The sequence below is a fragment of the Thermobia domestica genome, chromosome 8 (assembly GCF_964235325.1).
Source record: "Thermobia domestica chromosome 8, izTheDome1.hap1.1, whole genome shotgun sequence".
Lineage (NCBI taxonomy): Eukaryota > Metazoa > Arthropoda > Insecta > Zygentoma > Lepismatidae > Thermobia > Thermobia domestica.
This window is the reverse complement of record NC_137461.1, coordinates 40,871,138-40,898,567: the sequence shown is the minus strand read 5'-3', so window position 1 is coordinate 40,898,567 and position 27,430 is coordinate 40,871,138. Positions and strand designations below refer to the sequence as shown.

Sequence of the window (27,430 nt, the reverse complement as noted above, 5' to 3'; positions counted from 1 at the left end):
ACCCTTAAACGGCCAACGTGAGTCCAATGGACTCATCACGTATAATTTTTATCCACCTGCAATTTATTTCTTGCTCAATAGATGTCTCTTTATAGATATGCTATCGGTAGGTAATGTAAAGTGTGAATACAATTGAAAAAATATACGTTAGGGTAGGGTTCAAAAAATATATTTCTAATTTCGTAACACAAAAGGCCAACGTGAGTCCAATGGACTCATTACTAAATTGCTTCATATATTTGGGTTCCCAGTGGTAATATAGGTAATTGGCTTTAAATTATTAATTATATGTCACATTTGTATCAGTTGATCTTGTTGTGGTGCAGATTGTGAAACTGTTAGTGTATGTTAGTGCTAATGGAAGTGCAGAAATGCCTGCTTCTTCAAATATTGTATAAGTAAATCGCCAGTTATTGGGGATGAAGACGAAGACATTATGTGTAGTAAACTTGAAGATAGCGGAAGTATTTGGGAAAGTGAAGCATTAGAAGTTTCTGGTACAATTAGTAATTCTGAGATTGAAGATCTTGGAAATCGGTGCCAAAGTAATGAAAATATTTTCTATGCAAAGGACGAAACCACATGATATTTTGAACCTCCTTGACCACAGAAGACAACATCTCAGAACATCATCAGAGGGAGTAAATGAGGTTCCTTTTCCCAAATAAAATAATCGAAGATTCCTTAAATGCTCTGTTATTATTTATTCAAGACTGTGTGAAGACTATCGTTCGGTATACTCATGAAGAAGCAACATGCAGAATCAGTGGAAGCCAGTCGAGAGAATTGAAGTATTTACTTGGACCTTTCTATACTACTGGTCGTCTCAAAGCCAAAGATCTGAACATAGAACTGCTATGGGACAAAAAGTATGGACCACCAATATTTCGCAGTGCTATGAGTAAAAGGAGGTTCAAGTATTTCGCACATTTATCCAATTTGATGACATAACAACAAGAAGTGACAGAAGAAATAAACTGGCGTCAATACGTGAAGTTTGGGAAGGAATGAACCAATGCTAGAAAAGCCACTATGACCCCGGAGAAAATTTGAATGTTGACGAACAGTTTGTTCCATTGGTAGGTAGTGTCTATTTACGCAATATATGCCGTTGAAACCAGGTAAGTGGGAGATGACGGTATGATGAATAGGAGATTCCAAAACACAATATCCTTTTGTGTGGTACACCTTACGTTAGGAAAGAAAATAACAACCAAACACTTGGGACAAAAAGTGGTCTTGCATTTGGCGGAGTCTTATTCTGGGAGTAAAAAATATCACATGCGATTATTATTTCACACATTTTGATCTCGCCAACAAATTGCTTGGCAATGGTCTACACTAGTGGGAACAGTGAAGAACAAAAACGTTCGTTCCACCCGAATTCTTACCAAACTGAAGGAAGGAAGAAACCAATTGGCCCATGGATATTCATGGCAAAGAAAGACTAATATATAACCATTTACTTTTATGAATAGGCTTGATGTATGGACTGATGCAGCGTATTCGTCTGGAGTACATTACATCTTGAGCAGAAGACTTTCAGAAAAGATATTCTTACTGCAATAGCAGAAAGTCTCATCCAGCCACATATTGGCAATAGACGTGCTGTAGGTCTTGACAAATTAATCCAGTCTGTGGCTGCCGAGTTTAAAACTATTGATATAGGCTAATGCATGTTACCAACATAACGTTGGAGGAAGAAAGAAGAAAATATTTTTTTTTTACTTGTGTGATGCGCGAAAAGGACAACTACAAAGGCAAACATGCAGGAACTGCCAAAAGTATGTGTGTTCTGAAGATTCGGTTGTTCTTAGATACTGCAAAAAATGTAAATCAACAAACAAGTAAAACGAAACATGTTCTTCAGTAGTTCCAGGAAATTATGAGAACATTCCAAACCAACAATTGAAGAGCTCAATTCCAAAAGAGCCTAAGTCAAGAAAGTAAGCTTTTCAGGAGAGGATATTTTTGAGTTTCCAGTAGTTAGTAGTAGTTAGCAAAAGTTGTTTCTACTAAAATATATAATCACACTACCTTTTAAACAATACAAGAAAAATAATTTTAATTTCCACGAAAATTTTACATCAGATGGCAACACTGACCAGCTTGTAAACACTATAAAAATACGTGGTTGTTATACTTGCATGTTCGGTCGGAAACACTTAAAAGTATTACACAGAATTACACTTAATAACACAATATAAGATCTGATAACACGATATCAACAGTGTGAGTCCATTGGACTCGCCTTGGTTGTTTATGTTAGGAAAATAGGTTGGCCCTTGTAGGATTCATAGAGAAATGTGAAGGAACGAGTATTTACGGAATGTTATGAATTATCTGATATGTAAATGAATATATATTTTCAAGTCATGTCTGTAGTACAAATAATGACACGAAATGGTTCACAGCTACTCATAGAATTGCCATCAAAACATTCATACACTCATACTAATAACTTCGTGTTGGATTATAGGAAATATAACACGTTGTACACTGCTTTCCGATAACGTATTAAATATACCGAGTAACGCTTTGCTTATAGTGAAGAGTATACGCACATAAATTCTCATTGTAAGCTGTTATGTATTTCTGGTAGGGGTACAAGGGTAAGACAAACGAACAATTGAATGATAACCTCAAGGAGTTGTTGTTTCTTTTCATATTGCATTTTTTGATGTGTAATCACAACCGTTAAGGTTGTGTTTGAAGGAGCAATTCCAATTATCTTAACCAATTTGTAATATTAACCAGATTACTATAATTGTCGCACTCTGTTTAATTACCCTAGTAGTCGGTTGTTCCAACAGCTAACTAGGTGTCGGGTTACAAGCTATGGTCGGTAATGCCATGTGATCGGTTAGCGTACTCCTGTGAGTTATTAGACAGTAACCTAGCAATATTAATCTGTAACGCAAGGTTGCAATCATCTTCTCTGTTAACCTTTTTGGTTCGGTTGCTGGGACACATGGCTTTGTTGCCCTATATTGACAAACTAACTTGGTTACTGCCCACTTTTTTCTTGTTTACTAGTAACCTTTCGTTCCTTTTTTTTTTTTTTTTTTTTTTTTTTTTTTTTTTGCGTGCAGCTTGTTTAAACTGTGCCATATCTTGTCTAACCGGTGGAGGTCTCCACGGGCTTGGGCCGAGCATGGACCGTAATTTTTTAAATTTACAACCATATTTCTCGTGCTTTTTCGGGCCTATGTAAATGTACTGTACAACGATATTCATAGGACCGTTTTCTATTATGGATAATTTTAAAACTACATCTAAATTTTTTATCTTGAGACGCCCATATAAAATTCTGATAATCATTATGCAGTTGAAAGTAAAACTAACTGTGTAATGGAGAGAAAAACTAAAAAGTAACAGAAATAAGCATGCTTTGCTTATGTGTGAGTGAAGGTAATATTTCTTACTCTAAATTAAAGGAGCAAAAGTATTCAGAAGAAGTTGTCTTTACTTTTCTTCTTCAAGACTGTTAGTTTACATTTTATTTTTTAATGTCTTTCTTGTGCTGATACGGGAAGCATTTCTTTCACAAATTCTCCACAAAAATATAAGATTTCTGTTCTCACTTGTACAAAGAGAAATCAAATGTTGCCGTAACTGAATCACAAGACAATGGATGTCAAAAATATAACACAATTACAAAAAGGAGAATATATATTAGCGGAAAATAAGCGCTGCTGAAGTAAACTGGAAAATTAAACTTCTAATTGTTGTAAATAAATACATCATTTTGCGTTGATTATTAAGTTTCTGTAATTCGTGCTTATTTCGGGCTCATTTGATTATCACACGAGTTCCAGCCGGCCCTGCTTAAATGCTAAAATGTATTTCGGACTCGGGTCAAGCCTCATATTATAGACCGTGACGGGCCAGGCTAAAAATTCCGGTCCATGCAGACCTCTGCTAACTAGTGTGCATATTGGAGTATAGACAATAACAATTCTTGAAAAGAGTATAATACCTGTTTCTTACTTTCAGAGTCGAGAAATCTTTTTCACAGCTTACAACTCACCCTGGTATGAAGCCACTGGAAATGTACGATTTTACTTGGAGATGATATGCCAAAGAACTCAGACGCCGCTTTCCATTACGGGTGGAAAATTCTTCACAGTGTCACTTGGATTATTTGGAAAGGTTTGAACTATCTCATTTAACATTTCATTTCGTGATACTTTTGTTTGCAAGAAATACAGTTTAAAAATCTACGTATTTTAGGAGATATACGTTGCAGCCTATAACTATATATATTAGGGTGGATCGAAAAAATCAAAGTTGTCCAATTAAATAGCACTAGGTGTCAAAAGTTGTGTATTGACTAGTATAGAGTTCGTGATTTTTTTCCATAATTTTTGTACCCCATCTTCATTCCCCGCAAGACCCTTAAATGTTTGAAGATTTTTTTATATGAAAATTAGAATCTTTCGAGAGTATTGAATTTTTTTAAGCTGCCCAATGAAATCGAAATAGGTGACAAAAGTTACATAATGACTAGATTGACTACACTATTCATAATTTCTAAAATAATTTGCATCTTCATTCCCCGCATAGGCCTGAAATTTTGCAGTTTTTATGGTGTATTCTAAGGCATATTCTAGAGCATTTAGGTGGTCCTAAAAAATTTTCGGGAACTATAGGGAAAGTTTAACCGTCGCAAAATGGTGCAGCTAGTAGCTTTTTGGCTGGTGAGTACTTGCGAGGTGTGCACAATTTCGCCAGATGTTTGCAATTCTGCCAGATACCTGTATTTCCGTACACGTTGGCATAAGTCGATAAATGGGGCTGTATAGGTACATAGCGCACTCTGAACGTGTGTTGTCCCATTTCGATGGGTAGGAGTTAGTCCCGAAAAACATTCAGTCAGTGTATGTGATACATGTAGGGCTGTTATAAGGTCGAGAGCAACAAAGTGCGGTCCATTGTTCCATAAGGAAGGTTCGAAGCTTTGTGGTAAGTATTGCATTGTTAAGACGAATGCTTCATGTCTACAATGATATGTGTAACGTTGTGTGTTACACATTGGGATTCATATTGTCACCCCATTTGTGTAGGTTTTAGAAGTGCTTGCAATTTCGCCATACAGAAAAAAAGGTTGGCGAAACTAGAACCTATACTAATGTACATGACGTAATGGAGCAATGTCACTGATGTAAGCAACTTTTATGTTTTAAATTGATTGTTTAGGGGCATATCGTGTTATCCCTGATTTAATTGAATATAAAACTATAGAAAGTTGTACTTGTACAGTTTATATAGCAGACGTTATTGTGTGTTTTCGCACGATTTTTTAAAATGCTGTATTTAGAGATGTAGTGGCTGTGCCCTTCTAAAGTTAGCTTTCAGCGAGGATTATAACTCATTTACAGAATACAAATTTTGAAGGAATTAAGGTCTGGTTATGTTGAAAAGGCATTGCAAATATAATGAGCTCTAGTGGGACACCTATTGTAAACCTAAATTACAGACAAAAAAGAAGTAAAAGAAAAACCTACTTAAAGTCGACCTAAACACAGTATGTAACACCCACATTGCAAATACATACGCCTATATAATAGAACACCAATCAGGAAACTAGAATAATCACCAACACTAAATGTCCGAAATAAATCTATATTAGGGTGGGTGCGCCATATATGGAATACGTTCCTAATATGAAATACCAGTCTATTTTGTCTGCTATGTGCTGCCACCGAATAGACTTTACGTAAACTTGTACACAGTGACACCCTCAGTCTGCGCATGGGTGGTTTGCTGCCGAACAATAACATAACATTTCCTTTCGTTGCACAATATTTTTTTGAAGAATTTGAGTTTTACGGACGAACATTTCCAGGCTGCTGAATAAACGCAAAGAGGCATATATTATTGTTGAGTTCGTGATATTTAGACTACATATATAGTGTACCTTAAGGGCATAAAGAATTAGTACACAGAGAATCACGTAAGCGTGTGTAGGAAGATAACTATCCAAAATTGCGATTTTCCTAATATGGAATACCAGCAGGATCCTAATATGGAATATTCCTAAATAGGTTCATACGTATGTGAACTAAAAGTTATGAGGAATAACTGAATTGTAAGCTATAATAGACCTGACATTTAGACCGAGCATCAGGGAAGTCTCCTAGTTGAAACATTTGGCATTTGTGTTGTCTGTACAGGCTGTCCATAAAGTCTGGATACATTGGAAAAACACAATTTAGTCAATTTAATGCTAATGAATAATAGTTTCTACATTATTTCCGTGCTGTTCAATGCATAATTTGATGTGCTTTGCAAGATTAATGTGAACTCGATGGAATAGGTCTGAATTACCGTCGATTTCAGCACACCGACTGGTAATGCGTTCTGTCAGGTGATTTAAATTTCTAATCTTCATTGAATAAACTTTCTCTTTCAGCATATCTCAGAAAAAGAAAACAAGTGGAGAAAGGTCTGGCGAACGAGGGGACCACTTCACATGACCTCTTCTCCCAATCCAGTGAGGGCAATTGTCATTCAACCAATCTCTAACAGTTGTAGCAAAATCAGCAGGGGCCCCATCCTGCTGAAACCAGTTTGGAAGTCCCTCACTCAAACGCTCAATTTGAGGCATCAGTTTGTCTCTCATCATGTTTAGATAAGTCTCACTAGTTATATGTTCATCAAAGAAGAAAGGTCCTCGCACGGAACGGGATTTGTCCAACATACTGCCTGTTTCTTTAATCTTGGTGATTAATTTCCCGACGGCAGTAAAACAAATATGTTGACAGTGAGGGTGTCGAAGGTTAAATTCTTGCGCAATTTTGCGATACGATCATCCTTTTCGTCCACTTAAGGGTACCAACTCGACTCGTTCTTCTTTAGTCAGTCACCATTCAATCTGGAAAAATAAAAAATTACTAGAATTCCCTATTTGCCCAGACTTTATGGACACCCTGTACATGGGTATATGTTTGTGGGTGTGTGTCTCGCGATAACTCCTGAACGCATGAACCAATTCGAATAAAACTTTCACAGATTAATTATTGGTTTAAATGTCCCAACTGCCGTGTCGTCTACAGTGCTAAGTGAAGAGAATAGCACGACAGTACCGATTGAAGTAGTGAGTCCGCCATTACAACTACAGCCGCAGCATCGCAGCACACGTAGTCTAAAGCCAGGTGGGCAAAAGTACTTACGAGTACTCCGCACAAAAACGATTTAAAAGCTGCCTATACTTCATCACAACGGGCCTTTACCTCATCATTGCAAGTAATTAAAAAGATGTTTAGCTTTCTAAGCCCCACCCAACAAAATCCAATCGAAACAGCCAAAGAAAAGGACTTCGCACTACTACAAATTAGACAGTTAATCCGAAGAGTCAGTGAGAAACTTGAACGAAAGTAGTGAGTTTAAGTGATCCTACTGATGATGTTGACGATGATCAGGAAAGCGGACATTGTGGTAAATTGTAGTCGCTCAGTGCAGGGGAGGGAGATTGGTTAAAATGCCCAGTTTGTAAAAGATAATCCCAGAATATGTCTCCCGTGAAAGGTGGAGAAAAATATGTTTGTGGCCATTGCTCTGCAAAGTGAAACTGGAATCAACATTTAGACGCCTTAAGACACGCTAGTCCAGTATGTTTGAACTTTTTTTATATAGTTTTTTTTTTTACTTTATTTGTCGCACGTAGTTTGATTCCCCGAATGTTTCGTTCTATTATTTTTATTATTGGTTGTAGGTAGTAAACATGCTGATTCCAAGTCAAAAGATATTATAGCTACTCCAAAAGTTAAAATAAGTAGATACTTATAGCCTATTACAGTAATTTACAAACATAGACCTAATAATGAAGAGTATTTCTGCTGTTTCACATTTTAATTATCTTAAGAATGTTATGTAACTTTTTGTGTACTTGTCTTATAGACCTATCGAGGAGAAGGCCTCTAGATATAGAGGTTAGCTGCGAATATACTGAATAAGCAGTCGCGGACAGACGACTAGGAGTGGTCCTCCAGCTTGGGGGTTTGGGTAAGGCTAACACCCTCATCCTGTAAAAAAAAGGTACTTGTTCAGAAACATTCACAAAAGCCTCGGACAAGGACTGATAACTTGGCACGACATCAGCAAAAGAAAATGGACATGAGATTTGGAACATGGAATATTAGAAGTCTTTATAGGGCAGGCGCGCTAAAATCTGTAACGAGTGAGTTAGAGAAATACAGGATGGACTTAGTAGGAGTTCAGGAAGTTAGGTGGGAAGGAAATGGATCTGAGAATTCCGGAAATTTTACGTTCTTTTACGGGGAAGGAAATAAAAATCACCAGTTAGGAACAGGGTTTTTCGTTCACAAACGAATATTACCAGCAATTAAACGGGTTGAATTTGTTACTGACAGACTTTATTTTATTACTCTTAAGGGACGGTGGTGTGATATTATTGTTTTAAATATACATGCTCCAACTGAAGATAAGGGTGACGATATAAAAGATAGTTTTTACGAAGAAGTGGAACGGATATTTGACCAACTCCCGCGATACCATATGAAGATTCTATTAGGGGATTTCAATCTCGAAGGTAGGACGAGAGGATATTTTCAAACCGATTATAGGGAACGAAAGTTTGCATAAGGAAAGTAATGACAACGGTGTTAGACTCGTGAACTTTGCAACATCCAAAAACCTAATCGTGAAGAGTACAAAATTCCCACATCACGACGTTCATAAATACACTTGGACATCACCAGACGGAGAAACACATAACCAAATTGATCACGTTTTAGTAGATAGAAGAAGACAATCTAGCATAATTGACGTCCGGTCGTTTAGAGGGGCTGATTGTGACACTGATCACTACCTGGTAGTAGCGATAATACGGGAGAGATTATCGTTGAATAAAGGTAATATTCAATGTCCAAAAACGGAGAGATTTAATTTAAAGAAATTAGAAGAGAGCCAGGTAAGAGAGGAATACCAGATTGAAGTTTCGAATAGATTCGCGGTTTTAGAAGACTCGGAGTGCACTAGTGTTGAGGATACTTGGATTGAAATTAGAGATAGCATTAAAAGTTCAGCAATAGAAAAATTGGGACACGCGGAAATACGTAGGAACAAACCATGGTTCGACCAAGAATGCATTAAACTAGCAGAGAAGAGAAAACAGGCAAAATTACGGTGGCTACAAAATCCGAATGAAACAACTACACAAAATTTCGCAGATATCAGGCGGGAAACTTCCAAAACTTTTAGAACAAAGAAACGGGATTTTTTGAAAGCTAAAATTAAGGAACTTGAAGATAATAGTAAAAATAAAAATATTCGGGACATGTATAAGGGGATCAGCGAATTTAAGAAAGGCTATCAACCTCGTGCTTATATATTAAAGAAATCTGACGGAACAGTTCTCACCGATACGGATAGCCTCTTAAATAGATGGAAAGATTTCTTTGACGATTTGCTGAACACGCAGCCAAAAACAAATGTGCATGGAGAAAAGGAGATACACACCGCAGAACCGTATATTCCAGAACCCAATCGAATAGAAGTGGAAGCCGCTATAAAGAAATTGAAGAAACACAAATCTCCGGGTGTAGATGAAATTCCGGCTGAGTTAATTTTAGCTGGAGGCGAAAAATTGTGGAACAAGATACACAAACTCATTCTCTTTATCTGGAACAAGGAAGAATTGCCACAAGAGTGGAAAGAATCAATCATTGTTCCAATTCACAAGAAAGGCGACAAAACTGACTGTAATAATTATCGAGGCATTTCTCTTCTGTCAACATCCTATAAAATCCTTTCAAATATTCTGTTAGCAAGATTGACCCCATACGCAGATGAAATTATTGGAGATTATCAGTGCGGATTTAGACGAAATCGATCAACTATCGACCAAATATTTACCATTCGCCAAATACTCGAAAAGAAGTGGGAATACAATACCCCGGTACATCAACTATTTATTGATTTTAGAAAGGCTTACGACTCGGTTAGGAGAGAAACATTATACAACGTTCTTACAGAACTTGGAATACCGAGAAAGCTAATTAGATTAATTAAGATATGTTTAAGTGAATCCCAAAGTAAAGTCCGGGTAGGAAAATTTTTGTCCACGAGCTTCCACGTCGAAAATGGCCTGAAACAAGGAGATGCGTTGTCGCCATTATTATTTAACTTTGTGCTGGAATACGCCGTAAGGAAAATCAAAGATAGCAACCAGGGCCTAGAGTTGAACGGCATTCACCAGGTTATGGCATATGCTGATGATGTAAATTTAATAGGGGATGATAGGAGAACAGTAGAAATAAATGCAGAGATCTTATTAAACGCTTGCAGGGACATGGGTTTGGAAGTAAATGCAGAGAAAACTAAATACATGGAAGTGCGTCGGGACCGTAATACGGCAAATTGTGGAGGCGTTAAAATATTAAATAATGCTTTTGATAAAGTGGATAGTTTCAAATATTTAGGATCAATATTAACAGACGAAAATCATATTCACGAAGAAATTAAATGTCGACTAAAAGCAGGGAATTCGTGTTACTATTCGGTTCAAAATATCTTGTCGTCGCGAATTCTGTCGAAGAATTTGAAGCTTAAAATATATAAAACGATAATCATGCCTGTTGTTCTGTATGGGTGTGAAACATGGTCGCTTACTCTGAGGGAAGAACATAGACTGAAAGTATTTGAGAACAGGATCCTGAGAAGAATATTCGGACCCAAGAGGAACGAGAATGGGGAATGGCGGAAGCTTCATAACGAGGAACTACATAGTTTATACGGTTTACCCAACATTTTTAGGGTCGTCAAGTCTAGGAGGCTTAGGTGGGCAGGTCATGTAGCTAGAATGGAAGAAAGTAGAAACGCTTTCAAAGTCTTGACTGGTAGACCCATAGGAAAACGACCATTAGGAAAACCTAGGCGCAGATGGGAGGACAATATTAAGATGGATCTCGCAGAGATAGTAATACAAAGTAGAAACTGGATGCAATTAGCTAAGGATAGAAGTCAGTGGAGAGCTTTTGTGAACGCGGCACTGAACCTCCGGGTTCCATAGGCCATAGAGTTAGTTAGTTAGTTAGTTAGTTAGTTAGTCTTATAGACCTGCCAAATATGATATATAGGCTATAATACCTACAAAGCAATATTTGGATAATTCGAGCATGGGCACGATCCCTGCTCAGACCACCCATCCTAAATGAAGTTTTCCTGGTTTTCCTCAGTCCTTTCAGGTGTATGACAGGATGGTTCTTTTCCCGAGACCTTTCCAATTCGTAGACTTATCTTAAGGGCCGATATGATCTCGGAGTTAGAGGCTTGAACACTACCTTTGCTCCTTTCCTTGACCTAATAAATAAATTTATTTCTTAAATAAGCAAATGAATTGCTCGAATGCATTGTCCATGCTCGAATTATCCACATGTCGCATTGTAGGCAGACACGCATATTTTGTTCTAGTATTCCATTTTAAGAACAGGTAGTATTCCATATTAGGAGCGGGGTGTGCCTAATATGGGAAATTGAGTTTCTTTCAATTTCGTAATATTGTAAAAAATCAATGATGTGGAACAAACTTTCATACCTGTATTTTGTTTTACAAAGGTACCACAAGTATTATGATATATAATAATATTATTCTGGAATACACGTTTCTGAGAAATAAAGAAGAAACAAAAAGTATTCCATATTCGGTACCTTTACCCTATTATTTTAAAAATATATATACGAAGCACTTCAATAATGATAGTAAATTGCGAAAACTAAGGATTTTTCCGCTCGCACTTAAAAGCTTTCTTATCAATACATTGGTTTCTCGCTCAGGAAGAATAATGTTTAGAAAAGTACGGTATTTGGAACCCCTTTGGATAAGTAATTTAATCAAAACGAAATTATAAATACACAAGTCAACCCAGAGCGTACCACAGTATTTTTAAAATTTAATTTCAAACGGTTCACCTCTTTCCTCACATCTTATAATTAAAAATCAAAAGCAAAATTGTACTTCTCTCCCTTTTGAAATACTGTTTTTCCGAACGCTTTGGCACTTATTTCTAATTAAGAGTTTGTGTACCGAGTTTAAACTCCCTAACTTGGAGTGTTGGTGAGGTACTTTATTTTTGGGAATACAATTTGAACAAGGGCGCCCGTCAGGGGGGTTCAAGGTGGGGCGCTCGATATTGTACTTGGGAATATCGAAAACCCAATAGATTTTTTACATTAGTTACAACAAAATTTGAAACTATATTTCAAACGTCGCTTATACTCGCCCACCTTGGAAACCACAACATGGACGCCCTTCAATTTGAACCCTCTTTGTTCCAGCTTAGGATCACATTTGAATAAAAATGATATGACATAAACACGGCTCGAGTCAGGTGCAAAAGATGTTCAAAAAGTAATTTCAATCAGTTCATGTTTTTTCTCACGAAAGGGCGCCACACAGCGTCTTTTAATTCTTGTTATAGAATATTCACATGCTTCATCTTGACGTCATGCGCATAACAGAAGTTTAAAAACGGAACTGCGCTTCTCGTTAAGAGCTCCCCTTGGTCCATAGACCTGGCACTACTGACGATAGATTTCAATCGGTGCTATGCTCTGTACATTCAAAAATTTTATAACTGCTCGCACTTCACACTGTGTTCGTAGTTTAAGGAAAATTTCCCTAATATAGGGAAATTTCGTAGGTAAATTTAGTAAAATGGGGAAAAAGGGAATTTTTACATTAAATCATGAAAATCCAGGGACATTCTCACACTAACTAATTGACCAAAATAAATTATGTGTGCTTAATGTGGCATAATTTCCATCCATTGTTGGCTGGATGCAGGGACGGATCCAGAACCGACTTCTGGGGGGAGGGGGATTGTCATCCTGCTACTTTTAAGGGCTCCAAATTTTGGGATGTGTTTTATTTATACATATAAAATAAGAGTGTGTCCTTTTCTGGGAGGGCGATCGCCCCGATCGTCTCCCCACTGGATCTACCCCTGGCTGGATGAATTTTTGTGTATTTCTTGTAGAAGAAAGTGAAGGAAAAAAATAGAAGCAAAAACAAATTAAATAAACAATGGTGCTAAAAAGGAAACAATGGAAGCTGTCATTGTTGATTTCGCCCAAACGTGCTCTCTCTGTAAGAAGAAGAATACAAAATGAATATTATTTGAGAACGAACTTATTTTAGAGCTTTATTCTTAGTGAAGCACAGCATTTATGAATTCGGTGTGTGTCGTAGGAGTGTGGTACAGTTAGTGAATAATCATGTGACGTAAATTGTTGATGATTTAAAAGATAACTATAAATGTATGTCTATATTAAACACGAGAGCATAATAAAAAAATAAAATTAAAGCGCGTAATTGGGAAAGGAGACAGCAGTACTTGAAGTCAAAAATTGAGCTTCCCAATCACCGTTAGTGTTACTGGAACTTTGATATCTTTGTGAATTTTATGTGTTTTGTTAATTGTATTAATTGTGTTGATTGTGTTAATTGTATTAAGCGTATGTACCAGTAATCAATTTTTTTCTTCAAAGGAGACGAATGTTGGTTCCAGTGCATCTTAAAACAATCAGAAACGGGGAAAAAGTGTCTCGCAATGCCACAAAAGATAAGAAAGATTATAGAACTGCCTTAACGACGAATAACAATTTTATAAAATACAGTTCAAAATAGTGGTTGGATGATGAAAGGTTTCAAAGGTTAACTTAAGCCATTGGAGGATAATAGTGAAAACTGTAGATTATTTTAGGTATCATGAAGTTGTGTTGCGAAAGTGAAAGACATTCCCAAGACAAACAAAGCATCTGTAAAATCTTAAAGCAGTGTAAATTTCACTCTCTGTGATCTCTTCCTTTCTTGAAAACAAATAAGAAAAGGCTCATAAAGACAAGGTAAAAAAAAAAAAAGCAGCAATTTTCTTATCGGCATTTACGAGAGAACATGATATTCCTTATGTATATACAAACGCATTAGTATGTAAATTGTATAAAGATAATATTTGAAATGAGATAATCAAAACAGAAGACTTAGTTATTTCTATTTTTGCTTACTATATAACATTTGAATATCTCATTACCCTTTCACAAATCAACAGCGGACATCAGAAGAAACTATGTAATTATTTTCGTTTTCTTTATAAAGTTCATTACAAATTGTGTGGAATGATCACTATTGAAGCATTATTATCTTTGTTTTTTTATTGTTTTTTTTTGAGTTTTACGTCCCACGGTTATGCCGGCTACGCTAAAGGAGACGGTGATGATGAACAATGAATGAAAAAAGTGGGAGAAAACGGTAGAACCCCGAGAACATTTGGCACTTAGTTTAACACTAGAAGGACCAAGCCGTCATTTTGATAGCATCACGTAAAACAATTTTCTATATTTCATAAATTTCTTTGACTTACGCAACCATAATTTAGGACTTTTATTAATTTAAAGAGAGGTTTGATACAGCATATAAATATTGTGTGTCTATTTTAAACAAATACATATTTTTGTTGCATACCCCTAGAAGGACCAGACCGTCAATTTGACTGCCTCATTTAAAAATCTATATTTTGTTGTTGATGTGGACTGTTTTATAGGTGGTACGCTATATGGTAGTATCTTTGTTGGAAATAATACATTTTGAAATTTTTTACTTTTTTTTCTTTTCTTTTTTTTTTTTTTTTTTTTTTTTGCAACGAGTTTGCTATTTGATATGTTTTATTTCTGCTTTTCAAAGCTGTACGGAAAAATATATATGACACTTCTTTGAATTATTTTCTTCTTCAATTATGTTTGTATCTCGTTGGTAACATTGTTATCTGTAGAGATAAATGTCTTCTTGGAGGCACATATGAATAATTACAAAAGGGAGATGAGACCTGATAAAATGTTACGTGCTTTCTAAGATTTGAGTGAAAATGAATTTCGCTTGGAAGAACAACAGGGAGACTGCTTCGATGAAGACAACAGTAGTAGCGAGAATGCAGTGTCTCATGCTACTTCTTCGGATAAGAGGAAGGAAATAGATACAGAAGTTTCCAGAAGTAATCGATCAAATATTTTTAGAGCAGCTCACGGGACACGTTGGAGTAAAGTGGACAGACAGAACAAAGCTGGGCGTACTGCCTCACACGACATTCTTCGCGAGAAACCTGTTTGTTATAGTATGCGTTACATCATATTGAAGATGGTGAATTTGGTAGTGTTTTCGCTTGTTCATAGACGAAACAATGTTGAGAAACATTCTGAAATGCACCGTTGTTGAAGCTCGCACAGCGTCAAGATTCTCTTTGGCTACTGTCAATTGCAGAACTCGTTTCATTTCTAGCAATATTGAAATTTCGGGTAGCTTGAGATATACCTGTAAAGGAACTATAGAACGTGTGCTGTGGATCAGAGTTTTACAGAAAGATTATGGAAAGAAAGATATTTCTTGAAATAATTAAGTATCTTTGATTTCATGAAAAATGTCCTAGCTCTTCAAGGCCAAAAGCAAACTTCATCTGTGTAGAGCTTATTCATTGAGAATTGTATCAGGCACTATAAAACCCACGACAGTGTTTGTGTAGATGAACAGTTATTCTCTACTAAGATGAGATGCAAATTCATGTAATGTATGCCTAACAAGCCTGAAAAATTTGGATTCAAATGTGGTTGCTTGCAGTTGTAAAGTCACGGTATGAACTAAAAGTCTTTCCCTACGTGGGAAACGACTAAGAACGACGCCGGGACTCACATTTAGGCGAATATATTGTTCTGAAAACGATAGATCCTTTTCTCAACAGAGGACTGAATGTTGCGATAACTTTTCTTATAGGTTAAAAATGAGCCGAATCTTTGAAAAAGAAACAGATGACCTTGATTGGAAGTCTGCGTTCAAATAGAGGAGAACTTCTCAAAATGTGCTTGAAACAGGAAGAAAAGGATATGTTCACTACAAACGTTTATGGATAGCAATCAGGAAATCCACTCACAGTACACAAATGTAAGCGCGAGAAAAGTGTTGCTGTCTTGAGTTCAGTGCATACAAGTTGAAAGAAAAATGTATTGAAACTGTAAATTCACTTCCATGTAAAAAAAAAAAAAGTTCGATATAAAACTAATTATTTTGGTTCATTATACACAGGGTTTGTGCTAAAGAAAAGTAGCCCAGCCAATGTCTACAGGACAGGTAGGGTGATCACGTGACTCGTATGAAAAGGATTTCATACGTAGGAATATAAGTATTATTCCTTTATTTTAAATTTTCATGTCACTGTCCTGTGGGCTAAGTTCCGATATTAATATTATACTGTATTTAATATATTGACAGGGTTTAGTGGATCACCCTGTATTATATCACGAGAAAAACTTACGTAAAACATAAGCTAGTCGATTAAACAGATTAAATTCAAGCTAAAATATGAGAAATATAAAGAAAAATTATATACATTTCTGGGAATTAAATAGCCGTCAAAATGAAGGCTTGGTACTTCTAGGGGGTAAAAGTTTTGGTCCTTCTAGTGTTAATATAGTTAAATTAATCGTATCACATGAATTCTGTCAAAGGAATTGGACAATCGACAAACTAGGGAAATTTTGAAATGAAAAGGGAAAATTTTGTCAGTCGAGGGAAATTTTCTCAAGGAAACCTACGAATACTTTCTTTACGTGCGGCGGCAGCTGGAATAGGAAACCACTTCCATCTTCAACCACTGCCACGACGCTTTTGGGAACGATGAGGCCACGGTGGCTCAGTGGTAGAGCGTTCACCTCTGGTGCTTGGGGTCTCGGGTTCGATCCCAGCCCCCGCCAAGTGAGCTTTGTGGTGGACAAACACCGTGTGCGTGGGTTTTCTCGGGGTTCTCCCGTTTCCTCCCCCTTTCTTCATTCCACCATTTCACTCATTTCTCATTATCATCGTCTCCTTTAGCCTAACCGGCATAATCGTGGGACGTTAAACTTAAAAATTTCATTTCATTTTTTTGGGGGGAGCACTAGGAAAGTTCCGCTGGCGCATGCGCCAAGCTAGGACGCTACTCTCTCACGTCAACGCAATGAACGTACGAAAAAATGTGTTATGGCTAATCTGTAAATAACTTATTCTTTGACATTTATGAACGATTCCAGTGAAGCAAATATTACCGCATAAGTTATATCGCAATTGATATTTACCGATATAATCAAGGTAATACTACGTTAATACTTTTAATTTATTAGCACAAAATTAGTTTGGCCTTATCCAATATTTATTACTAGCAAGCAGAGATGTGGTGCCGATTTACCAGAAGGGTTCCAACAGAAACTTTTTATTTAACAAAACAACTAAACATATTTTTATGTAGTAGACTCTTAGTACTTTTATGCATTGTGTTTTATAGTAGCGTTCTAATTCTTGATGCAAGTTAATACTGGAGAGTATAATTCTTAGAACATTTTATTAAATAAATAATAAAGGAAACGGATTGTTAATGTCAAAAAATATCCTACCAATCTGTACTAGAGACTCAAAGGAAATTACTTATTTAATGCGTAGCAGATTTACAACAAGGCACTATTAGATATTCACTAAATTACAATGTTTTTCGACATAACCGACTCTTAGCATCTTCAAAAATCATATTTTATAGGTTATGTGTTCATTGGCGGAGTTTAACTTTAGGAGGACTAACCCATTATACCTATAATTAAAAACTTTTGTGAAAAAAAATTTGTGCTTAAAACTAGTAACAAACTGTGCTCTGTTATAATTACAAGTATTATTAAAATGTTTTCTTGGTTAAAGAAAGGGGGATTCTGTTAGTCCCCTGTCGATTTAATTTAAAATATCGAAGTGAAACAAAAAAACTTTTGCTCGCTTCTACAATTCATAGCATCACTTGTTATATCGTTAAATATGAATCGTAATATAGGCTATATGATAGTTGTTATGAAAACATTCATAAACACATTCACAGGGTAAATTAGTCAGAGATCAAAAATAACATATTCAATATTTCAATTAGACCTATTTGTTTTACAAACATTTGCCAAGCTACCAATCTAAAATGTGAATGTACAAGCTTGTAAAATGGAAGATTATGTAACATTATTCCATTATTATTGATGGGTTACAACTCCAAATACAATATGGTTATTTTAACAAGTGGAATTAAGACCCATAGAATATTTCATTAAATTTCAAGTAAATTTTACTAAGGTTAACGTGGAACAGACAGACAGACACATAAATTTCAATCGAGGTGAACAGTAGAAACTTTGCCAACGAAATATGAAATCAAATTATTGGCTTTCAACTCTCCAACCGAGATACCTAGGTATCGAGTCTAGGCTTTATATCGATCCTGAGTTGTGGACGCAAGCAGGCAATCATTGCTACGGGCGTAGTGATGCGGCGAGATAGACGGCTTCACCCTAGAGAGGTCAGTTATTTTTGTCAATTCATCATTCGTCATCATTTCATTCCGTACAAATTCATCTGAGTTATATATTCTGTTGGTTAAATCATCATTATGCCCCGCTCCCCGACGGGAACGATGGGCACAGTCATGGAACCAGTACCTCTCCTGGTAGGAAGACCACAAAAGCAGATACCTCGAAACAGGCTGAGTCTGGTTTTCACTCACGTCTCCAATTGGGAACTCCAAGGAATCACATGCTAAGAAGCCAAGGCATTATAGCTCTGATGGAGAAGGTTCCACTGCCTCAGTGACTGCAAGAAACACCGAGGTGGATGGGCTAATGCGCCATCCTTTCCTACTTTGCCAGCTAACCAAGAAACCACGTACAATTTCATAGTGCTCCGATACTACGTACCGGACTGCACGCGCCATCTTCTATAATCCTAACTTCTATATTCATATTAGAAACAAAGCTATCTTTAAAATGTTTGAACCGCAGGCTGTGTTGACACCTGTCAATCCGAGCCAACGGAAAACATCTCCGCCACCTCGTCGTCCACCACTTCTCTCAGTAGTTATCCGAGCTATTGAACGCAAACTCTCTGATGAGATTTTTGATGAGTTGCGTTACGAGGGCTTAGAAATCAAGAAATGTATTAGAATCCGTAAGAGCAGTGGACCTCCCCTCTGTATGCGTGTTTTGACAGACCAGCAGCAAATAATTTATCATATTTTGGCTAACGGTGCTTACGTATATATCCGCCGCTACAAGGTGGAGCCTTCTCGAACGCCTCCAGCTCTCCCAATACGATGCGAGAAGTGCCAAACTTACAACGATCATTATACTCATAATTGTACCCACACAGTCAAATGCGGGTACTGTCCTGGAAACCATCTGACCCGTAATTGTCCAAATTCAAACGCACCTCGTCAATGCAGCACTTGTCCTGGATTGTCGTAATTGTCCACAAACACGAACCAAATCAATTATGAACGATTAGATTCCTCCCTGAATGTTTAGTAACAGCGCACTGCGAGCTTATTGGTCGATGCCACACGCCAATTCGGGTGACGCGGACTAGAACTCGTTGGGATTATTGAACTAGAATAAAGAGCTTTGTCCCAGTTTTGATTCCCGGTGAGAGTTTTGATTCTACTTTAATCTGTAGAAGGGGCCGCGGTGGCTCAGTGGTAGAGCGTTCACCTCTGGTCTCGGGTTCAAACCCTGCTCCCGCCAAGTGAACTTTGTGGTGGACAAACACCGTGTGCGTGGGTTTTCTCGGGGTTCTCCCGTTTCCTCCCACTTTCTTCATTCCATCATTGCATTCATTACTCATCATCACCGTCTCCTTTAGCCTAACTGGCATAACCGTGGGACGTAAAACTCAAACATTTCATTTCATTTCATTTTAATCTGTAGATCCGCGTCTCATATAGCCTCATACAGTCTAATATAATTAAGAAGAAAGAGAACCGAGAAACAGTAAATGTAGGAGCAATAGTAGAAAAACTGCAAAAAAGTATACTTCGATCAGGGACGTCCGAAGAAAATTTTCTAGGGGGTATCTCCTTGGTTGCTATATTACGTCTGGTATTTGCGGTATTTAATAGCCTATACTTGGTTTGGTATATTCTACATTTTTGTGAGCCAGGGGAGATCGAGTTCCACCCTGCTCTACTCTTCGGGCGCTCATGACTTCAATGTTTTGGATATGAAAGAAGAACTCCGAAATACTAATGGATACGAATGAAGCTCTAATAGAACTGAATAGGAAACGAACAAGAAGTTAATCAAAGAAGAAGTGAAGGGATCGTCTGAAGAACAACATAGGGCAGTGTGGTTTCAATAAAGAGCTGACGCAAAGACAGAAACAAGTGGAAGACATTGATCCGAGAACTAGCTAACTGGGAGGTGGCGTATTGTTTGACATGTAGTCGTGGTTTTCTTTGCCACGATTTTGCCAAGTATTTGCATTCCAGTTTTAACTTATATCATTATTATAAAGATTCACACAACTGATTTAAAATATGAGGATTGTCAGGCATCTCTATTTTTAATCCCTTTAAGTAGAAGTGTTCTTGCCTTTGGGCCGAGGCAGGACTCATTAGTCTAGTTGGTAATAAAGAACATTAAGCTCCTAACAAACGAACTCAGAACATCATTAATATCACAAAACCTTAAAAATTGATATAATTGCATTTTCTCTTTTAGCGCAGTTCTGTAGTTGTCCATGAGACAAGCTGAGTTATAACTCCTTCAATAAAAACATATGATGAGATATATCATAAACAACAAGTTTTGACCTATCAGAAAGATGTCTTCCACTTGAAAGAGATGACGTTTGGAGACGAAACATGATTTTCAGTACACATTTCGAAAGTAGACGGAGTTCCTTCCATTATAGATTTTCCCAGACAATGCTGAGCTTTCTTTCTTTTTTTTTTTTTTTTTTGCGAGGAGAGACAGACATCTTTTATGTCGTAGACAACCATATGGCAAAAGACTACGCAGATGTGTTTACTTTGAAACAAGTATACTTGTAGCATGAGTCATCATTATAGTATTAATGTTGTTTCCATGTAGTTAAGTAGGAGTTGTAGCACTTTTAAGAAAAGAAGTTAAACGAAAACATATCTAGTAAAATGTGGTAACAGAATTACTCTTTATTATTTTACGAGGGCATTTTTAATTGTTTCCGGCCGCACACGTCGCTGGTAACAGGCCGCTCATTTCATATAATGCTAGAGTACGTCTGTTTTATCTTGGCACACTTCCCGCTAGTTCAATTGGTTGGCTTTTAAAGTATTTTCTGCGTAAACGTTTTAATCCAATAGTCGTCTTATTGGCTTTGTCGTGTAGGTGACGTTAGTTGTCAACCAGTCCATCTAATGTAGTCATTGCTATTTGGTGGGTGTTTGAAGTGTTTAGTTGCCACATGCGAACAAGTGTGTTACAGTGTTTTGTGACTGGTATGGAGTTTTGCTGTATTTCCTAGCATATTACAACGACTTACCAAGATGATAGTCGTAAACCTGGTTCGTTTGCTAAAAATAAAAATTTGAAGTGGTAGTATTTCTTCCTCATGTAAAAATTAGCTTCGATATGTAAATACCATTAATCTCACCTTTTTAATAAATATGACAACGTCTATAAATGATGTTAAACTGATTTTATTATTTTGATATAACTTAAATATCCTTTTCTTTAAACGGTTAAATACACAAAGTCACTGACTAGGTAACCATAAAACATGTCCATATCAACAACTATCCCATAATAATCACTTACATATATTAAAAACATTCTTCTTTTGTTAATACGAAATTAGCATTCTACTAAGTATAGTGCACATGTATGAGTACTTTCTGCCCAAGGTACAGGTAAATATTACTCAAGCCAAAGTATTTTGTTGTATAAAATGTCGCTCGACAAAGGGACTGAATATAAAAGTCATGAGTAGGCTTGGCTTTTATCTTCAAGAACCACTGGTCCGTTAACATTAGTGTTCTTATATTACATATGTCCATCATATTTTGATCGCACCTTGTATATCTATTCATTACACTTTACATATACATTAAACAAATCTTACATTTCATCAATATTTATCTTTAATTACATTAATTATATTTATTTCATGATTATTCACTATATTATTAATATATCTTCTTATTAAAAATATCGTCGCTCATTTAATTAGTCGTCGACGGGTGCGATTTCAAAAATCGTAAAGGACAAACGTGGGTTACAAATAGTTCGAGCGCATTATATAATAAATAAGTTAGATGTTGTATTTAAAGGTATACATCGTAGCACTAAGATGTTATAATAAAGAAGAATCTCATTCAAGGTAGTCGTTGAATAATTGATTTTATAGAATGGATCTTATTCTTAACATAATCTTTGACAATTAAATTTTCAACACAAATCAATCTAATATAAATAATCTTTGCTCTTAATCAATTATAAATCGAATTATACTTCTTACATATATTAAAAACATTTGAGAATTATCATTGATTAATAAGAATTAAAGAGAATTAAATTGAATAAAAATAAAATAAATGTTCATGAAAATTTAGAGCTGATATGGGTTTAACCAAATTTCATTAACGGTAATCAGGTTACATTAGTACTTGCATACGATTCTAATAAAGTACATTGTATTGCACAATCATGATTAGGTTCTACATTATGTTGTACATGTCTTTCATCGTGATTTTGATTTTGATATGAAGTGCCATCTCTTGATCTCCAATTACGTCTATTCATGTAATTTGTCGTATTCCTGGAATTTCTCTCGGTACTTCGATTGTTTTTAAATCTACTTTGACTATATGGTCTAACATATGAATTGCTACGACTAATTAGGTTAGGCGGATTCTCTACATAACCTTGTCTATTTTGCTCATTTTGATTGCTAGAGTATATTCGGCTTAGGTTAGGTTCTGTATTATTCACACTCCGAATATTTAAATTCCGAACAGGCACCAAATGATCTGAATTATTCTTGTTTTTACCTATTCCTGATTGTGAATTCATGGCATGATATTGAGTTTCGTAGCATTGGACAAGCATCAATAAATGGCTGAAACTCATACACTGTGTGGAAAATAAGATCTGTTGCAGTTTAAATTGAAGCAAATTTCGAATCGATGCTATTATTCTCGATTCCGATTGCAAAGGATTAACGACCTTTAATTCGTTGTAGACATTTACAACAAACTCTACAAGAGATTTGTGCAATCGAGGATTGAAGTGTTGATTTCTAAGGGTGGCATCTCTATTTGCCAGCAAAAAGTCATTTTCATAATTTGCGATCAATGCCGCTTTGAATTCCTCATATGAACTAATGTGATCACGTATTGCTTTAAACCATAAGGAACAAGGTGGGAGTAATACATGGGGTATTAATTTCATATACTGTGATCGATCGATAGACATTATATTACATTCATCTTGGAATTTCTCTAAGAAAGAAGTAGCATTCTCATTACACTTACCACTGAATTTGCTCATAGCTCGAATTTCACTCATCTTAACACTTAATTTTACCTTCTTTTTCTCATTCCTTGTTCTTGTTGAATGATTGTTCCTATCCGTGACGTGCTGTATCATGACACCATCTATGTTTCGCTCATCAGTGCTCTTTGGACAACTTTCTTCTAGTATAATATCCTCATCAGATCCGGGCGAAGGCGAGATCATCTCTGGTGAGTGGGGCAACTCAAAGCGATCACTACCCAAGTTATTACGGAAAATGTTGTCTTTAGCCTGTAACGTTCTAATCTCTTCTTGAATAGTAGCTAACAACTGTGTATTTACACGTATGTTATTAGAGTTGTTACTGACCTGGATCTTTTGCTGTTTAATGGAAGATTCTATTACTTCTAAATCTTTTTTTACAGCACAGATTTCTTGATTTTGGTGATTGTGCTTTTCTTGACAATCATCGGATATCCTTTTTAACTTTTCCTCGAACTGTGAGGATATGTCGTTCACCACCTGTATAATTGTCTGTTTCGTTTCGTCGGATTTTTGTTCTATCCGTCTACTTAATTCTTCATATTGCTTATTAGATTCGTCGAACTTCTGGTCCATTCGTCTACTTAATTCTTCATTCTGCTTGTTAGCTTGGTCAAACTTCTGTTCCATTCGTCTACTTAATTCTTCATTTCGCTTGTTAGCTTCATCAGACTTCTGCTCTATGGTCTGCTTTATCTCGGTAGACATTTGCATCATTTGTCGCTGTAAAGCTAACAAGAGTCGATCCTCTGATGACAAACCTGGTGTTACACTAGTTTCACCTTGGTCACTAGTATTTGATTCCTGCTGCATGGCTTCGTTGTCCATTTTTCTTATGATTACCTTACCACTTCGCAATATGGTTAAGTTCTTATTCATAAAAGTAAATTCAACCTTACTCTTCTTCTTCGGGAACTGAATTTACAAAGTCCCGGGTGAGGTAAACCAAATTTTTACAACGACTTACCAAGATGATAGTCGTAAACCTGGTTCGTTTGCTAAAAATAAAAATTTGAAGTGGTAGTATTTCTTCCTCATGTAAAAATTAGCTTCGATATGTAAATACCGTTAATCTCACCTTTTTAATAAATATGACAACGTCTATAAATGATGTTAAACTGATTTTATTATTTTGATATAACTTAAATATCCTTTTCTTTAAACGGTTAAATACACAAAGTCACTGACTAGGTAACCATAAAACATGTCCATATCAACAACTATCCCATAATAATCACTTACATATATTAAAAACATTCTTCTTTTGTTAATACGAAATTAGCATTCTACTAAGTATAGTGCACATGTATGAGTACTTTCTGCCCAAGGTACAGGTAAATATTACTCAAGCCAAAGTATTTTGTTGTAATATTGTAATTCGCAACTTATCCTTGGCGTGGCAAGCACGCGGTGTAGACAGATGCATCCTTTAAGCGAGAAGCGTGCCAAGAAAAAACAAACGTACTCTAGTTATTTAAGAAATAATGTTAAGGTTCGGTTGCTTCCCTGTGTCAGTTCGTTCGAGAAAGTCGTTTGACTCATTCGCTGTGCTTTGACTTCTTATACTGTCTGACAGTGTTTCCTTCTACAGGGCTGTTTCTGCCAAGACTACAGACCTAAAACTGAACTGTATGTTGGCTGCTAAATCTCCTCGAAGCGTGATTGAAGCTGATACATTATATTATTTGATACACAACACTTAATGACATGATCGGCTTATCATCACCAGCACAAGAATTCTGTATTATGCCGGAAGCTCTTAGAAATAAACTTGCAGACAAAGTCTGGCTTTAGAGAGTCGTAAAGTTTTATTTTAAAATTATTATTATTATATTTAAAATAGACGATGCTCCTGAATCATTGTAATTCCACCTAACAAGAAGTCACTCATGGAAAGAGACAAGCGTGTAGAGGAAAATTAATTTCAACGCAAAAGTTTCTAAATGCCATATCCAACAATTTGCAATTTGAGTCACTGAAATTTAGAAGGTTGACTCCTCCTGAGTGCCATTTTCCTAATGAGAAGTACAATGTGTTTTATTCTAAAGTTCTATTCTCACAGTACATATGCAGGGAGTTTCAAAACAACACCGACAACGTTTGAGAGGTGATTCCTGACACCAAGATAAGACAAAAAGTAGGCCTATAGACCAACCTGGGTGCACAAATGCTTCCTTTCGGAGCTTTAGGCTGCCGAAATCATGAAAAGATGAACTTTGAAGGTCCATGGCTCCAAAACTATGGTACTTACCGTAGTCGGGCGAAACTTCAATTTGGAACAAATATGTACTCTATCCAAAACTACATGTTTCAGATTCTAGGGTACTCACGCAACAGTTTTTATAGAGAGAGTTTGGATATAGGCATATATTTTGAGGTACTAACCAACTACCTCTATAAAAACTGTTGCGGAAGTTCCGCAGGATTCTGAAACTTGGATGTTTGGCACATACTAGTTTCTAAGTGAAGTCTGGACTCGGCTACTGTAGGTCCGATAATTTTGGACCTATGGACCTTCAAAGTTCCTCTTTTCATGATTTCGGCAGCCTATAGGATACTCCGAAAGGAAGTATTTGTGTACCCAGGTTAATCTATACATTATTTTCTTATCATGGTGTCAAGAACCACCTCCCAAACGTCGTCGGTGTTGTTTTGAAACACTCCATATATTAACATGGAAGTTTTCTTTACTTACGTTTACAATGAAAACTTTTTGTTACTTGTTTTGTGTAGACATTTGTAGATTTAGCTGTATGCATGAATGTATAGTTAATCCGTAACTTAGTTGGAACGTTACCGCTAGTAACATATAATTTGTAAAAGAAATAACTTTACCTTTCTTTACACGACACTCCATCAAGTTCTAACTGTAGGTACCACTTTTTTTTGTGGCTCACAGTGAATCATTGTCAAAGGCATAGTCATAATAACATTATTAAATATGAATTAAACACAAAGAGGGAATATGGCTGATTTTTTGAACGCAAACAATATAGCAATGTTGTTAAGAAACGCTGTCACCGAATATTTAACAGCGATTCAACGTATTTACTATTATATCTTAATTCCTATTTAGTTTCAAGGGTGTTATAAATAGAGGATCTGCCCATATGTATTTTCATCCTATTAAATCAAAGAAGCCAAAAAAAACAACCGAGCATCGGCACGTCTGATTAGCTACCCTCGTTTCTGACATCGTCTGATTTGCTACTTTCGTTTCCGCCATGATTGTTGGATCAAAACATTGCGATCCTATTGGGCTGAGTGGGCAGAGTAGGCGTGCCGAAACCGTGACGTATGGTTTCAAGATTTTATTGTAAGGGCAGATCCTCTATTTTTATAAGATCCTTGTTTAGTTTCTAATAGTTTTTGAGCATTCCTCGATATCCCATACAATTATTTTCAAACTGCCATGACACAATTTGAGAAAATCGCCTTAATGTTATGCCTTCAAAACAGTATCATATTGTTAACACTGTGTTTTTTTCCTTTTTCAGATAATGGGAGTTATTCTGACTTATTTTGTAGTCCTTGTACAGTTAAATTACAACAATACAGCCAGCTGTGTCAACAACCAAAACGAAATCAATAAGACTTAAAAATGAAGTCTTAATATTTAATTACCAATGTATTTATGAAGAAGTAAATATATATACATAACTAAAATTTTACATTCAAAACTAAAATTTTCTATTTATTGATTACCCAGTTTTAGATAGTATCTGTGTTTTAATATATCGATTGATTAATTAATTGACTTAAAAACATTAAAGTACTAATCTCCTCAAATGGTATATGAGTTACTGATCAATATTTCAATTCTTAGATATAAAGAGGGGTCAAAAATGTACTTACGGTTTGTAATTAAGTAGTTTCTAAGCAAAATTATTTGCACTCACTTATCTAATGCATAGTGTAGTGTAAAGTAATTAATTTGTACTGATAGGCGTAGATTGTGATTTATGCCTCATATTCGAGGATGGGTAGTGGTGGAATGAACCAATCATATTTGCCAGTGCAGCAGAAGACAGTTAAATATCAACAATGGCAGAGGTTC

The 27,430-nt window shown here is 36.2% G+C and overlaps 1 protein-coding gene across 1 annotated transcript in view; it reads left to right on the top strand.

Moving 5' to 3' along the window:
* Positions 1-27,074, top strand: part of LOC145691698 (odorant receptor coreceptor-like) — a 155,548-nt gene extending 128,474 nt beyond the window's left edge. The window contains exons 4-5 of the mRNA XM_081767037.1: positions 3,997-4,152; positions 26,871-27,074. Of these exons, the coding sequence (XP_081623163.1) occupies positions 3,997-4,152; positions 26,871-26,972 (258 nt within the window). The 3' untranslated portion in view covers positions 26,973-27,074. The remainder of the gene's footprint in view (positions 1-3,996; positions 4,153-26,870) is intronic.
* The last annotated feature ends 356 nt before the right edge of the window (positions 27,075-27,430 follow it).